This window comes from Pelodiscus sinensis, chromosome 20 (assembly GCF_052426305.1).
Source record: "Pelodiscus sinensis isolate ZL-2025 chromosome 20, ASM5242630v1, whole genome shotgun sequence".
NCBI classification, from domain to species: Eukaryota; Metazoa; Chordata; order Testudines; family Trionychidae; genus Pelodiscus; species Pelodiscus sinensis.
In genome coordinates, this window is record NC_143071.1 from 25,275,655 (window position 1) to 25,291,270 (window position 15,616).

Below are 15,616 nucleotides of genomic sequence, written 5' to 3' on the forward strand. Positions count from 1 at the left end.
TTTCTTTCTGAGCCTCCCCCGCCTCAGCATGCCATAAAAAAAATTCAGCAGCCAAGCTGTGCCACAATCAGGGCCAACCCCCTCCTGCTCCAGACCCCATCCCCACCCTTCCTCTTCCCACCCAACTCCAGCTACCCCCACTCTGCCCCTTCCCTCAAGCCCCAACGCTGCTCCCACCCCCACTTCACCCCTTTCCCAAAGCCCCGTCCCTTGAGAGATGTGAGCTAGGGGACTATCGGAGAATCTAGTGCAGCATGGCAGCGAGGGTTGGGCCCCCCTGCACTTACTACTGTTGTGGGAGCCGCAGGAAGCGGAGTGACCCAGCAGCCTGCTCCACTTTGCCAACATGTCCCAACCAGGATGCTCCACCTCACTGCAGTGGTGGGAAGCACAGCATCTTGCCTGGCCTCAGCCTGTTCCACTTTGTTCCCTTGAGCCTGCCTAGTGAAGTGGGCTGAAGCCAGGGCCCTCTGCTTCCTGTTGCTGTGGTGAAGTGGTGTGACCCAGCAGGGAGATGGGGTAAGAACAAGCTTCTGGGTCACTCCACTTCCTGCCTCATGTCTGGCTCTGAGGCTACCCTGGGCTCCACAAGCTAACCTCGATATGGGGGACTGTCCTGTCCATAGGATAGTTGAGGTGGCAGCTCTGATCATATAAAAGCCAGGGTCAGCATAGGGAAAGAGCAAGCAGGGCATGTCTGGGGGCCCTGCACAACTTGGGGCACTGCGTCTCTTTCAGCCCTCAGGTTGGGGTCCTGAGCTACAGTTCTGCACAGCAGGGTGTTCGCTTTCTGCATGACCCTAGAAAGTCCAATGCAGGCCATGCTTGGCAGACTCACTGCAACCTGCTGTCTACACAGCGCCAAATTTCAAAATAAACCGCTATTCCAAAATGTCCCTTAATCCTTGTGGAACAAAGTTTACGGGGACATCGGAACAGCGAGTCTGTTATATTTTGAAATAACAGGCTTGTTTCAAAGATGTGGAATAGCTATTTCAGGAGACTGGAAGTATCCCAAAATAGCACCGCAGTGTAGACATACCCTAAATGATTAGGGGAATGGAGCAGTATCCATATGAGTAAAGATTAAAAAGACTGGACTGTTCAGTTTAGAAAATGGTCAACTAAGTGGAGATATGATAGAAATCTGTAAAATCATGAATGATGTGAAGAAAGTGAAGAAAGTGAAGAAAATGCAAGAAGTAGGGGTCGCTCAATTACATTAATAGCCTGCAGGTTTAAAACAAACAGAAGGAAGTACTTCTTCATGTAACTCATAATCAACCTGTGGAACTCGTTGCCAGGGGTTGTTGTGAAGGACACAGTATAATTGGGTTCTACAATGAAATAGATAATTTCATAGAGAATAGGTTCATTAGTGACTATTAGCCAAGATGGTCAGGGCTGCAAACCCATGCTTTCAAGCTTCTGTCTGCCAGGTGTTAGGGACGGGAAGACAGGATGGATCATTCAATAATTGCGTTCATTTTCTCTGAAGCATCTGGCACTGGCTACAGTTGGAAGACAGGATACTGGGCTAGATCAATTTTTGTGTAACCTAGAATGATCATTCTTACGTTTTTATTCAGAAGGCTCTCTTCTAAGGCCAGTTTTCTATGTTAGGCTTTCTTCACTTCAGCTGCTTCATATTCTCTTTCATGCCAGCTGGGTGTTCACTCTCCTAGTGATGGGAGGAGGGCAAAAAGGAATATGTCCAGAACTGATGTGTGTTACAGGATGAAGTTTGGGATAATAGTAGAAGAAAGCTTCCAGGGTAATGTGGTCCATTTTGGGCTGCGGTACGTCCTGGACTGACTTGATTCTCGGGAGTGTCTAGTCATTGCATTGCAGCTCACATTGCCTCCACATCATGTGATACTGGATAAAGCAAGAAACTGCTCTCTGATTTCAGTTTACACGAGGTTGGGAGCAGCTCAGTGATGTCGCAGTTTTTCTGCTTTGCTTAAACCAGTCCTACTGCGAAGTACTAGATATAAATGAATGGATCGGATTTGTTTAAATCACTTCTGAAAAGTGTCCTGGCACTTCCAACAAATGGAGTGGGTTTTTGAGTGCTTCACTCTAGCTCATCTGAAGAAGTGGATTTTGCCCATGAAAGCTCATGATACAATATATAGTTTTGTTAGTCTATAAGGGCATGTCTACACCAGGGAGATATTTCGAAATAAGAAGGTGAGCATCCACACAGCAAGCCTGTTATTTTGAAATTATTTTGAAATAACAAGCTTGTTATTTCAAAGAAATAACCTCGGCTTCTGATGAGGTATGACGCCTATTTCAAAATTGTTATTTTGAAATACCATTAGTGTGGATGCTCGGCTGCTGATATTGTGTATAGGTGGTGCCTGATAGCATAGGGGATATTTTGACTGTTGTTGATCATTAATACAAGATATAATCAGTCATTATAATTTTTTCTCTTCTCTTAATATTGATAGGGGACTTTTCCACATGGCATTGACATTTTGACTGCAGCTGATTATTTTGCTGTTGGTAACAGAGTTAATTGTTTCCTTAATATAAGGTAAGTTCCAATACATTAGATTTATTACACTTGACGTGCTTGCTTTATTTAATAGAGATTTATTACCTTACAACCTTATATTGTAATCTTTTTTTAGTAATAGAAAACTGATTTTCTTATTCCTATCTGTGAACACAGATTGTATGTAGGGCTTGGCAGAAATGTAACATTATTAAATTTAAATAATGTGGCCCAAGTATTTAAACCAGGCCTGATTTTCTTCAGTGCTAGTTAATTATCAGTAATCAGGTAATCAGCGATGTGGTGAAAATTGCAGGTGATCCAAAATTACTTAGGCTAGTCAAGAATGGAGCAGACTTTGAGGGACTTGGAAGGAGTATAAGACAACTAAGTGATGGTCGGTATGATTGGAGAACAAATTAATTGCTGACATATGCAAGGTAATGCCTATTGAAAGGAGTTAATTGAACTTCTTGTATCATAGCTGACATACATGGAAAGTTACTGTGAGAAAGCAAGGGTGTGAATCTACAATGCACTAGCTTGTTGTGTAGTAGTGTCCTGTGTGGACACTGTTGTAGTGCAATGAAAATCCCTGAATGTCGCTTAGTGTGTTATTACTTCAAAGCATACTTTAAGCTGCATTCTCAGTTTTTCATTGTACTGTAATACTGGCCACATAAGATGTTACTATGCATCAGGCAAATAATCTAGCACAGTGGTCACCAAACAATAGATCAGGATCTACTGGTAGATATTGGAGCCTCTGACAGGTGATCCTGACTGGTTTGGCCAGGAAGCTCTCAAGCACTGGCACTTCAGTTCCCTCTCCACCCACTGTCATGCTGCTTCTGCCCTCTGCCTTGGAGCTGCCCTCCTGGGAGCTTCCTGCTTGCTCTGCAGGATACAAAAGGGAGAAGAGGGGAGTTGCTGATGTTAGAGGGTCCCTTCTACTCCTATTTATGTACCCTGTCTCCACACAGAGAGAAGTGGATGGAGAGAGCTTGGCAATGCAAATCTCTGCCATTCACACAATATGTGTGTGTCTGTTATTCTCACAACACACACTGTCCTTCACACTCATCTCCCAACCCAACAAATATGTGGGGGGCTGTTGGTACTACTTTTACTCCTTGCAAAGTGCGTTAGTTTTGTTTTTTGACTGGTCTGTTCATTTCGTAAAATTTCATTTCTCTTATGCTTAAATTTAATCCCTTGAGCAGTGAGTTCTAAAATACCTAACCCGTTGTAGCTAGAGTAATTATCCCTGTAGTAATTGTTGCTTGTGGAAGTGGCTGGCAAGTCTCTGCAGCTCTGAGAAAGTCAGAGCAGGGGGTCTCCACATGCAGTCCTTGCCTGTGGCTACCACTCCTGCAGCTCCCATTGATCGATAACAGGGAACCATGGCCAGTAGAAGCTATGGGCTCAATGTCTGTAGATGAGGGGCAGCAAATAGAGCCATTGCTGTACGTGCCAGCTGCTTTCAGGAGTGATGCACGGCCAGGGAAGGACTAAGCCTGCCTTAACTCTGCTGCTTCACCACCTGAAAGCCATCTTAATCAAGCCGTGCCCAGCCAGAGCTAGCTTCCTGAACCTTCTCCTGCACCCAACCTCCTGCCCCAGATGTGAGTCCCCCTGCATCCAAACTCCTTCCCAGAGCCTGCACTCTGAAACCCTTTCTGGACCCCAATCCCCCACTCTGGGCTAAGTCCAGAGCCCCTCCCACACTCCAAACACCTTGGACCAAGACCAGAGCCTGCACCCCAAACGCCTACCTCAGCCTGGTGAAAGTGAGTGAGGCTGGGGGAGGAAGAGGATGGAGTGAGCAGGGTGAGGCTTCAGAGAAGTGGTGGAGCTGGAGCAGGGTTCGAAAGGACAGGAAGGAAGCAGGGCAAGGGTATTTGGGTTTGAGGTAGATTTTACATTGTACTTAAATTGAAGAAGTGATCTTGTGGTTAAAAAGGTTGGAGACCACTGATCTAGGCTCTAATGTTGGCTTGCTTTGTAGTAGCATGCCAGATACACAAGCTATAATTTCTATATTAACAGTAAACACGGATAAAGACCATCACAGTGGTCAGCTCATTGAGTCAAAATTTTCAGTGCAACAGTAATTGAAAAAGCAAACAAAATTTTCTAGTGTGGGCTGTATAAAGAATTGGATGGAGAATAATATTTATTTGGAATAAAAAATGTTATTGTAAATCAATGCTGTGTCTTTAGTTGGGATAGTATGTTCAATTCATAACAGTGCATATACAGAAAATATGGTTCAGTGGGGAAGCCAAGTCTGTAACTGGAAAACCTTAAAAACAACACATAGTTTAGTTGCACCGTAGAGACTAACAAAACATGTAGATGGTATCATGAGCTTTCATTGGCAAAACCCACTTCAGACGACTGGAGTATTAGAAGTCCAGATCCAAGAATAGAAAATATGTACCATTATGTTATGGATGGAAGAATGGATCCATGTGAAAAACTGCTAGTACAGAAATAGGGGCGTTTCAGAATCAGTTGATAAAAATGACATGGCACAGAGAAGACTTCCATGTGAATTGAGATCGCAAAAGTAGAACTGTTTAGAGAGGAGATGGATTAGAGAAGGTCTCCTATTAATTCTCTCCTAATACTAGAATAAGGAGACATTCAGTGAAACAAAAAACCAATTTAAAACTGATAGAACATTCAACACTGTAATGTAAGGCCACGGTTTGTGGACTTGAGTCATCTGACCCATGTTAGGGAACCTTGGGATTAAGCATCTGCATTGTATTTGAACCCACATTAAGACTTTTCTAAATTGTATTTGAATAGAGGGCTCTGGCCTCCAAATTGCAATGCATAGGCTAGGGATGTAATAGGGATGTAATAGGATAACTGTTTACATGGTCAATCGTAAGCCTGAGCTTATTGATAACTGTGAACGGTTACATGCAGGCTCTCACCCCGCTTCCACAGAATGGGACCGCAGCCAGCTCCCTGTGAGTGGGACAGGAGCTGAGGGCTCTAATACAGAATCAGCAGTTGGTTCCCCGAGAGTGGGGCCAGCAGGCAGCAGCCAGTGCGTGCTAGGAGCTGGCCTAAAAGTCTGCTCCCAGCGTGTACCAGCTCCTGGGGAGCTAGTTGGCTTCGTCATGCTGCAGGTCTGTGTAACCATGTAATTGCTGAAATTTTCAGTAGTTACATAGTTACCTGATTTTTAACATCCCTAGCACAGATCCAAGTTCTCACTCCATTGCAAACCCAAGAGGCTTGTGGATTGGTGGATCAGAAGAGATGGGTTAATGCTGACCTAAGCTGTGGCCATTTACAAATTGAGGATGTCTCTTCTTTTCAATAGTGGGTTGCAGATTGTTGGGCAAGATGGGACAAAGGAAGTTGTCCGATGGAATTGTGGGATTCTTCTTGCTGAGTCATGTTGCATCTGTATGGGGTGTGTGTGGGGGGGCATCTACATCTGAATATGTTATAGCTGAGCAGTAAACAGTTACAGTTCTGAACTGAAGCAGATCATGCCGGCCACCCCACTGCTGGGTCTGCCTCGTGGCCGCTGGGAATTCCATGGGTTTCCCAGCTGAGGCCGCCCAACTCCACCAGCCTTGCTTCAGCCAGGGAGTTCCCCAGTGGAGGTTGCCCGGTCACCCCAGCCCTGCTGCCACCGGGGGTTTTTCCATATTTGCAATTTCAGTGCAAATAAAAAAGAAAAAGAAAAAGCGAGGAGTGTACACTTTGTATTCTGTGTGGTACTTGAAATGAGTATCTTTGGAAATGTAAAACATCCAAAATATTTAATACATTTCATTTGTTGTTCTGTTGTTTAGCAGTATGATTAAAACTGATTAATTGCAATTATTTTTTATTTTTTTTCTGAGTTAATTGCGATTAATCGACAGTCCTAATTCTACTCTGTGCTAAAACTCAAACTGATATACATTCTATATTCTCTTGTATATATGCATGTACTTATTTCTTTTTTTCAGTGTGTACATTGCTAGTTTTCCTGAGTATACACAAGCAATGATTGACCACCTGGTTAACATGAAGATCAACCATTGGGATGGGTATGTTTTAAAATATAACTTCTTATTTGGAATACAACTATTCTGTAAGTTTTACTTTTTGGAATGCTTTAGTTAGCTTTCTTTGATGGGGTGGTTGTGGTCTATTTATTTTTATCCGTACTATGGTGGGAACCAGAAGCCTCAGTCAGGATCAGATTTAATTGTGCTGGGACTTACAAATGCTAATTACGTTTTACTGATGAAGCGACTGAATCATATTCTGTAGAATTAAAAAAAATCCTATTCTGACGATTATTTTTAATAAAACTGTTTTTAAGGGTATGAACAAGTTTCTGCTTTCCACAAATGGTAACATTTTCAGAAAAAAATGTTAACGTTTTAGAATTGCTAATGTATTGGCAGGTAATCAATGGCTTACATCAGTGGTTCTCAATGTGGGCTTCAAAAAATTCTAGTGGGGAATGAAGAGCGCTTCCCTTTACTCATGGGGTCACAGTGAATGACGTCATGGATTGTGGGGACATCATGAAATTATTCCAACGCTTGTGATTTTTCCAACAGCAGGGAGGTAGATGTGGGCATCTCGCCACTGTTGTTGTGACTTTTAAACCTAGTTTTAGGAGGTGAATAAAACGCATCATTATTTAATACAGTACATAGTATTTCTGAGTGTCAACATCATCACCATATAATTATCAGTGATTAAGCAGACTTAATTCAGTAGGATAAATGGAGTTGTGTTCGTTGTTGCATGAACACTGACATGTATACATATAACACAAATGTGATGAAACACTACTATAACAGGTTATTACTGCTCATGGTGATGATGTCTCTCTCTGGGATGAGCCCTGAGGTGCTACCATCCATATTTATTTTGCTTTTCCTCTCTCTCAACAGTAAGATTTCATTCATGCAGCCAAGAGCTAAATTCAGGCTGCCTGATTTGGGCCACTAGTGTTTGGGGGAAATTACATAACAGTGGGTGGTGTCTTTATATGTGCTTTGGAAAATATAGTTATGGACTAAAGCCATGCTTTTTTACATGCTAACTCTTAACTGGATTGGATATTTGAATTAACAATCAGAAACCTTCTTAATGGTCATTTACCTTCAGAAATGCTACAACAGGGTTGTCCATGGAGAAATTCAGGGGAAAAACAAAACACCCATTCAGGTCTTGTTCACGGTTTTGTTTATGATCACATTGATTAAATGTTTGTTCATACAAGTGTCTATGTAGGACTCCTAGAATTCAGAAGTTTGTCCTTTCTGATGTAATTGTGTGTAAGTGTTGCAAAATCAAGAAATGTTAGAAGTATAAGAAGAAACATTCATATGATAATTGTGAGGGTATATTTTAAGAGTTGAGCTTTTCAGAGAAACCTAAGGTTTTCAATTGGAGTTGGGCATCTAACTCTTCTAGACTCTAGAATGGTTGCATAAAACAGTCTGCTAAACGTTCTTTTTGCAAATAAAATGACACATGTACGTGAGGCTATAATAGTTTGTACATGTCTGATGTGTGTTGGACTCCCCCTGACTTACAGAAACATCCCCCTCACTATTTATCAACTTGTAATAATGATTGGTATTGCTCATTGTGGTGAAAATACATATTTGATCATATATATATATTACAAGAGCTTTTGTGATTAATCTTATTGAGCCTGTGAGCTGTTAGATGTATGTATTTTAAAATGAGGCCCAACTTATTTATTAGGTTTTCAATATTCTTTCTTTTTTAAAAAGAGAAATAAAAACCAACAGCACTGTAAATTGAAATCTAAAAGCCATTAACTATAGTCTTGCTGTTTTGGGGTCACAATTACCCTTTTCTTTTGCTAGACCAGGGATGGGCAGTCTGTGAACCCAGTGGGAGATATGGGAAGTACTGTCCTGGCCTGAAACACTTCCCACAGCTCCTGTTGGACCTCCTTGCCTACCGGAGATGCAAGCAGTTGTACCTGCGAACACACAGATAAATAAAGTATCTGGTGACCTGCCAGGGGCTAACCCTGGCAGACCACATCTGGCCCATGCGTCACTTACTGCACATCCCTGTGCTAGACCGTGGCAAAAGAGCATCTTCATCAATAACATGTTTTTCCTTTTCATTTCTAGTTTCTCTAAGGAAAAAAAAATAATTTAGCCAGTATGCTGTACAAAAGGAAGTTTGATTCTCCCTAAATTAAGCATAGTAACCATCAAGGGAGAACATTTTTAACAGTGTTAAACATGACGGTAAAACATTTCTCACTATCTGTGGAAGTCTTCAGTGGATTTCCTTAACGTGATTTAGCAGCATATGTTTTACTTAGATAATTATATAGACTATAGCTTAGTCAACATTTCCTTCCTTCTGTGCCCTCTGAGGATCTTTTAGTGTGCAGTGAAGAATTCTGTGCAGTGCAGGGCCCTGTCTATCTGCAGATCTAATTGCAGGATGGGGTCGTAATTTGCAACTTTTTTTGTTATGAAGAAAGAGCAGCAGTCAGTAACTAATACTTCAGTGATTTCTAGAAGCTAAACAAAAAACTTTCTTTAATCTCCACAGTGTTATTCGAGAAGCTAAACTTCAGTGATTTCTAGAAGCTAAACAAAAAACTTTCTTTAATCTCCACAGTGTTATTCGAGAACTGTCAACCAAAGCTCTGCGAAACCTCACTCCACAGGCCCCTGAGTATATGACAAATGTGGGTGAGTAATGTTTTATGTAGTCCCCATATCAAGTGTTTCTGGGCACATAGCAAAAAGACTTAAACAAGACTTAAACAAAATAAAATTTAATATGGCTTAATAAGACATTAAACACGATATTTTCCCACAACTAGGAATAGCGGTGCTGTAGTTCTGGAGGCATTAAAACTTTCTTTTCGTGAATTACAGTGGTATTTGCAAATTTGGAAAGGAAAGCAGAATTTTGAACTTAAGCCTTCAGCCACTCCAAAATGTAAAATGATGCATGTTTAAAGTTAGAGTCTAAAGCGAGTGAAGAACCGCTTTATGCATAAACTCAAAAAATAAGAAATGACTGCGAGCATCTTGAAACCCAAAAATACCTTGACAAACTCATGTAACTGGTAGCAAGCTGCAGATCTCTATAAACCTTTGCAACATGCATAGTTAGGGTAGATACAGTAAAATACAATGCTTTTACTATGTGGCTAATAGAGAACTAAGGAAGTGCTTGACTTGGGAAAGGAAAGCATTTTATTTACTCGAAAATAAGAAACTGTGGAACTGGAAATTTTTGTTAACAGTAGTTAATCCAATTCACATCTTTAAAACTGATTTTCATATTTAGGAATTTCAACTAGGGATGTCAATGTGTAGGCTACACAATTAACTAATAAGCCTGGGTTTATCGGTTAATCCTGTCGACAACACGCATTTCCTCCCAGAGCCCGTGCCCGTGGAGAGTAGGCTTTAAGCTGTCTCCCCACGAGCACCAGATCCGTCCCCTCCCCACGCTACTGCATTTTAAGCCAGCTATCTGTATATGTCAGTTCTCTGGAGCAGCTTTCCCTTCCCCTCCCTCCTGTGCTGCTGCCTCTACCTACTGTCCCAGAGCTCGGATCCCCTGCGGACAGGGCTGCTGCCATCCCACGTTGCTGCCTCTGTATCAGAGGCAGTCGCACAGGGAGCCTCCTGTGGGAACTATTGTACAGTGGTGTAAATGCTAAAATTTGATGCAGTTACATGACTATTCAGTTCTACGCTATCTAACATCCCTAATCTGAACATGTTCTTGCTTTCTCTCTAAGATACAGTTTTGGAGAAGATGATGTTTCTAGAAATGACTTTTCCACATAAATTTCTAGACAAAAGTATAGTAATATAATATGCAATTACTGATTTTCATTTCATTTCTTGCAGTTTTGCCTAAATTGCTGCCATTAGCAGTGGGTCCAGATTTACATATTCGTCATGGAGCTATTCTTGCCTGTGCTGAGATCACCTATGCATTGTACAAACTAGCAGCAGAGAATAATCGGTATAAAGACAACATTATCTAAACTGTCATGTTTCTTTTTAATGTATAATCTTTCAGAAACCTCTCCAGTATAATTTTGAAATACTCCATCTTAGAATGCTTCTCTTTATTATGATTTTTTTTTAAATTTTCATCAGTTCTGCTCAGTTTTTACATACTAATTGGTGAGATTATATACTCAGATCTAAACCCATTATTAATCATGAAAGTGAGACTGCCTGAGAGAAGACATTGTTAAAAGTATGCATTAACTACCACAGTTTGCCAGAACATTTCCTCCTTTGCTATGAGAGCTGGTTTGATGTAATTTTCACTATTTAATTTTGGTCTGGAAGTACAGTTTATAAATTTTGCATGTGTATCCAGAATGATTACCATAAATTAGTTGGTGGAATTACTTATTGTCACATCAGTCTTCACTGATGCAAGTTGGATTCTTCATCTGTGCAAAATGATTGAAAAACACTACCAAATTGTAATTTGCCACTCACTCACACTAATAGTGGCATTTTAATTATACAAAGTTCAAGGCAGCTTATAGTCAGGCTTTTGAATGTATACCTGAATGAAAGTAAAGAAACTAAATTCTATAAAATTTAAAGATATTTGTTAACCAAAGGCATTTACAGAATTTTGTTTTAGTTTTCATCTTGTTTCTTCCAAAATTCTGATGCCCAACCTAACTCTTATATCCCAAGGGAGCTGAATTTAGAAGGGGAACAAGAGGTAAATAGGTCTCCTTTTTGACTCCTGAAATTGTTCAGACATGGTATTACAAAAAGTACTTGTGTAGATCAACAATATAACAATGGCTTTTAATGTAATTATTTTAGTAACTTAATGATGTACATGATTTTGTCAGAAAACCTGTTAAAGATAGTACATTTGCTTGAGCTGAATATAATAATAGGAATCAATAGAGTAAGTAAAAGTATCAGTGTTGAACTGGTTTATGTTTGCCACTAGTGAAAAGGTTAAAAGGCGATGTGGCTGTTTACTGGAAAACAACCTCTTTCTTGAGGAGCATGCTTTCTAGTCATATTCCTCTTAAAGCAAATTCTTTAAACATGAGAAACCTGTGTCATGGTCTGGAACTAAAGTGAAATTCTAAAAAGAAAGGCATTTGGTAATTGTGTGCCTCAATTTCTACTTTTATAATTTAAGTACTGTATTCTAGTAGAGGGAAGGCACAAATGCCTTTGCCTTAAAGTAAAACCAAGTTGAAAAAGTCTTAGAATTCTATCATTACAAATAGCTTTATTCAGTTACCAAAATATTATTTTATAATTCTACAGAAATAATACTTCTAAGCTTGTAGGAAAACATGCTGTTTGTATATTTCCTAAACAATGAACATTAATGAATGCTACACATTTGTTCTGAGAATCACTTAGTCACTTTACAAGTTTTTACTGTCACTTTAAAAGTGCAACATATGTCTGTTGAGAGGGGGCTGTTTCTGCATATAAATTCAAGAAATAGCCATGTTTGGACTTAAAATCTTTTTGTAATATTGCAGATCAATTACGAATTATTTTGATGGAAAATCGTTGGAGGGACTTAAGCAGATCCATTGGGAGGTTTGTGCCCAATATAAATAGTTGTATTTTCATTTTTGTACGAAGGATGTTGAAAGATATTTTTTTCTTAAAAAAAAAAAAAAAAACCTTCCTGCATATCTTGCAAATGTTTGGCCACCCCTCAACATCCTTTTCTTCACTTTTGCTCTGTGGGTCTGGCAGGGAATCCTGTGATCACCCTGACTGACATTTACAGATTTGTTCTCTGCACTTTGACTTCTGACATCTTCTTAGTCAAGGTACTTTATCCTCATTGAATCCCACATTTGAAATCTCAGTTGTCTTTTCACCACCTTTGATTCCCTTCTTACACCCTTGGCTTGCTCATGCCTCCATCTTTCTCTGCACAGGTTCTCATTTCTTTGAGGAGGAAATAAGCAAAATGCCACATGAACTTTCCTTTTACCTCCTGCTCTTCTTCTCCAACTCTTCTTCTTCCTTGTTTCTCATTTGTTTTCCTCCTCCAATTCTTTCATTTATTCAAGTGGCCCCCCTGACTACCCCAGCTTCCCTTATACCCACTCATATTCCTTTTCTTGCCCCTCTCTTTAAACTCTCATTTTCTTCTCATTCTTTATCCTCACAACACAAGGAGCTTTAGTATCTCCCTTCTTATGAAAAAAACCCACCTGTGGCCCCATTTGGCTCTGCAATTGTTGTTTCCTTAAGTCTCAGAGGGGTACCCAAGTCAGTTTGTAACTTAAAAAAACCTAAAAAACAACAAGCAATCCTGTAGCACCTTAGAGACTAACAATATATATAAGGAAAAACTTAAAAAAACAACAGATAGTCTGGTAGCACTTAAAAGGCTAACAAAACTACATGATACCATTATGTAGATTAGTGGTCCCCAACGCGGTGCCTTTTATGTGCGCCCACCGAATGATCTGGGCCGGCCCCTGCCCCGGGCGTGCAGCACATGGGAGGCCCCAGCCCCGGGCGCCCGGCAGCCCCGAAAGGTTGGGAAGTACTGGTGTAGATGGTATCATGAGCTTTCGTGAGCACAGCCCACTTCTTCAGTTCTTAAGTTTTTCCTGTACAGACTAACTCGGCTACCCCTCTGAAGCTTTTAAATATATATATAAGGTCATTGAATTAGTTTATTTCCTCCACTTCCATCCTAGACTCTTTAAATCCCCTTGCATTTTATTGTAATAGCTATTACCAAAGTCTCTAATGACTAACTCTTCTTAATCTGTCAGATGCTTTGAAATTATCAGCCATGCTTTACTTCAAATCTTGTCCTCCCTTGCTTCCGTGACTCATTTTCTTCCTGGTTCTTCTTTCACCTCTCTAATGACTCTATCATCTTCAGAGAGTCTTCCTCATCTGCTCTCCAACTTTCTATGGGAGTTCCACAGAGCACAGTCCTTTTTCCTTCTTCTGTTCTCTTGCTACAACTTGTCTTTGGATTATCTCACTCACAAATGCATTTAAGCTATCTTTCCTAGGACAACTCACATTTCTATCGCTCTGTTCTGGCCTGTCTTTCTCTTCCAGGCTAAAATCTTCACCTTACTTTTTGACATTGCCTTGTGGATGTCCAGTCCCTTGTTCAAGCTTAGCATTGCTCAAACTGATCTAATTTTCCTGGTAAATTTCCTCTCTCCCCACCCTCCTTTTTTGGTCTTCAGTGTAGGCCTCTCCCCAGGTTGTCACATCCAGACTGTGTCTAAATCTTGCAGATTCTTTCCATATAGCATCTCTTAAATGGGCCTTTCCTGTTCATCCACCCAGCTTTAGTCTCTCATCATCTTGCAACATTCTCTTCTCTGGCCTTGATAAATGTTATTTTGTCCCAATTGCATCCATTTGCAGTGCCCCTTCAAAAGTAACTTTCGTAGCTCATCACTTTCACCCTTTTTAGCTACTCTTTCTCCATTGCATCAGATGTAAGCTGCTTGTTTTTACTTTAAGGGCACTTCACAGCTTAATTATATGCTACCTACCATCTCTCATATGCTTTGAAGTGTTCAGCTTCTACCCCAGGTCAGCTAATGCAGACTGCCTCCATCACCTGCGTATTACATTTTCAAAAAACCATCTTTGTGTTTACATATTACCCCTCATGCATAGGAATTGCTGCCCATAAACATCCATGAAGCCACCTCATTGTTAACCTCTGATCCCTCCTTAAAACTCTCCTTTGCTATAATGCCTGCAACAAACTTGGCAGTGCATAGGCAGCTGGTGTGCTGAGACCACAGCCTGTCATTCTGTTTAGGGTTGTTTTCTTGTGCAACCCTGTCTATTTTGACTTGTCCCTTGTCCAATATCTAGTTTGTTAGCTCTTTGAAGCAGAATCTTTTTGTTCTATGTTCTTTCAAACTCTGCAACATGGAGTCTTTATTTAAAAGTATCAGTTTTTGAACACAAATGTTTAAAAAAGTGAACCTAGGTGCCAGAGTAAATGAAGAAGTAAACAGATTGTATAATGGTGATAATAGTGAATGATATTTGTTTGCCTTCAGTGTGAATTCTGACTGGATTCTCTGAAGTTTATTTTGAAAATTAGTTCTGTGAAAGAATACCAACAGGTTTTTGTTTTTTTTCACAAATTATACCTTTGAATTCCTTAGTCCTAAAGAGATACTTTTGCTACATAATATGTATTACGGAAGTCACATTAAGCTGGGCGCTGGGGAGGGAAGGCTTGATTTACAAATCTAATAGTTTCATCTGCTTTATTACAGCTTTGCAGTCGTCAGTTGTACAGGTAAGAACTTCAAAACCAAAAAGGTTATTCACAGTGGCCATTAATATTGTTTAGACCTCATAAAACTGGAAATTCAGCTTTTCAAATGTGAGTAACATAATGTATGTTACAACTAATGTATCTTAGTTCACTGGAGGTTTCAAAAGTTATGATTCTTTTCAACTCTGCCCATAGGAGAGCGACTACCTAGAACTATGTTCTTACTAAATCGGTGTTGTTGAGCTGGAATTGGGATTACTGATGCATGATATATGGGAATTCCTAATGAGAAAGTAATGAGAACTGCATTTGATGCTGTATTGTAGAGGGGATTGGGACAGACTGAGCCAAAGAGAGGAGGGGAAAATCCTTCAAATAAAGCAACTTATTTGCTAGTCCACAACTTCAGTAATTTGTAGTTTTTCCTCCTCTTCAGTATGTCTGAATTCTTCATTTCTCACCTTAGAGAAGTGACCTGTAATCTCTCCTTCCTCAAATATGAACCATGGATATAAAATGGATGTCTGCAAATTTGTGGGTCCTAAATACAAAATCTGTATTTGCCTCTGCATCCACATCTGCAAAAATGAGCCACAGATATCCACATCTGCACCGCAAATATAAAGTGAATATCCTCAAATTTGCAAGGTTCTATCTATGGCCAGTAATATTACTTAAAGTGTTTCCCATTTCATGAAAACACATCCGCATTTATCAAAGTTCGCAAAATTTTAGGTCATACTTGTTGATTTGTGCTAGCTTCTACAACTTCATGGCTTAAAGTGCCTTAGTTTGTAACACTGGTCTGTGTGT

General features: G+C 40.2%; 1 protein-coding gene across 3 annotated transcripts in view; it reads left to right on the forward strand.

Moving 5' to 3' along the window:
• The window catches only part of TBCD (tubulin folding cofactor D), a 265,482-nt gene that overhangs the window by 152,314 nt on the left and 97,552 nt on the right, over positions 1–15,616 (forward strand). For all 3 annotated transcript variants that reach the window (XM_075903520.2, XM_075903522.2, XM_075903521.2), the window contains exons 18-23: positions 2,460–2,545; positions 6,490–6,570; positions 9,158–9,231; positions 10,411–10,528; positions 12,048–12,108; positions 14,802–14,824. In XM_075903520.2, the coding sequence (XP_075759635.2) occupies positions 2,460–2,545; positions 6,490–6,570; positions 9,158–9,231; positions 10,411–10,528; positions 12,048–12,108; positions 14,802–14,824 (443 nt within the window). The remainder of the gene's footprint in view (positions 1–2,459; positions 2,546–6,489; positions 6,571–9,157; positions 9,232–10,410; positions 10,529–12,047; positions 12,109–14,801; positions 14,825–15,616) is intronic.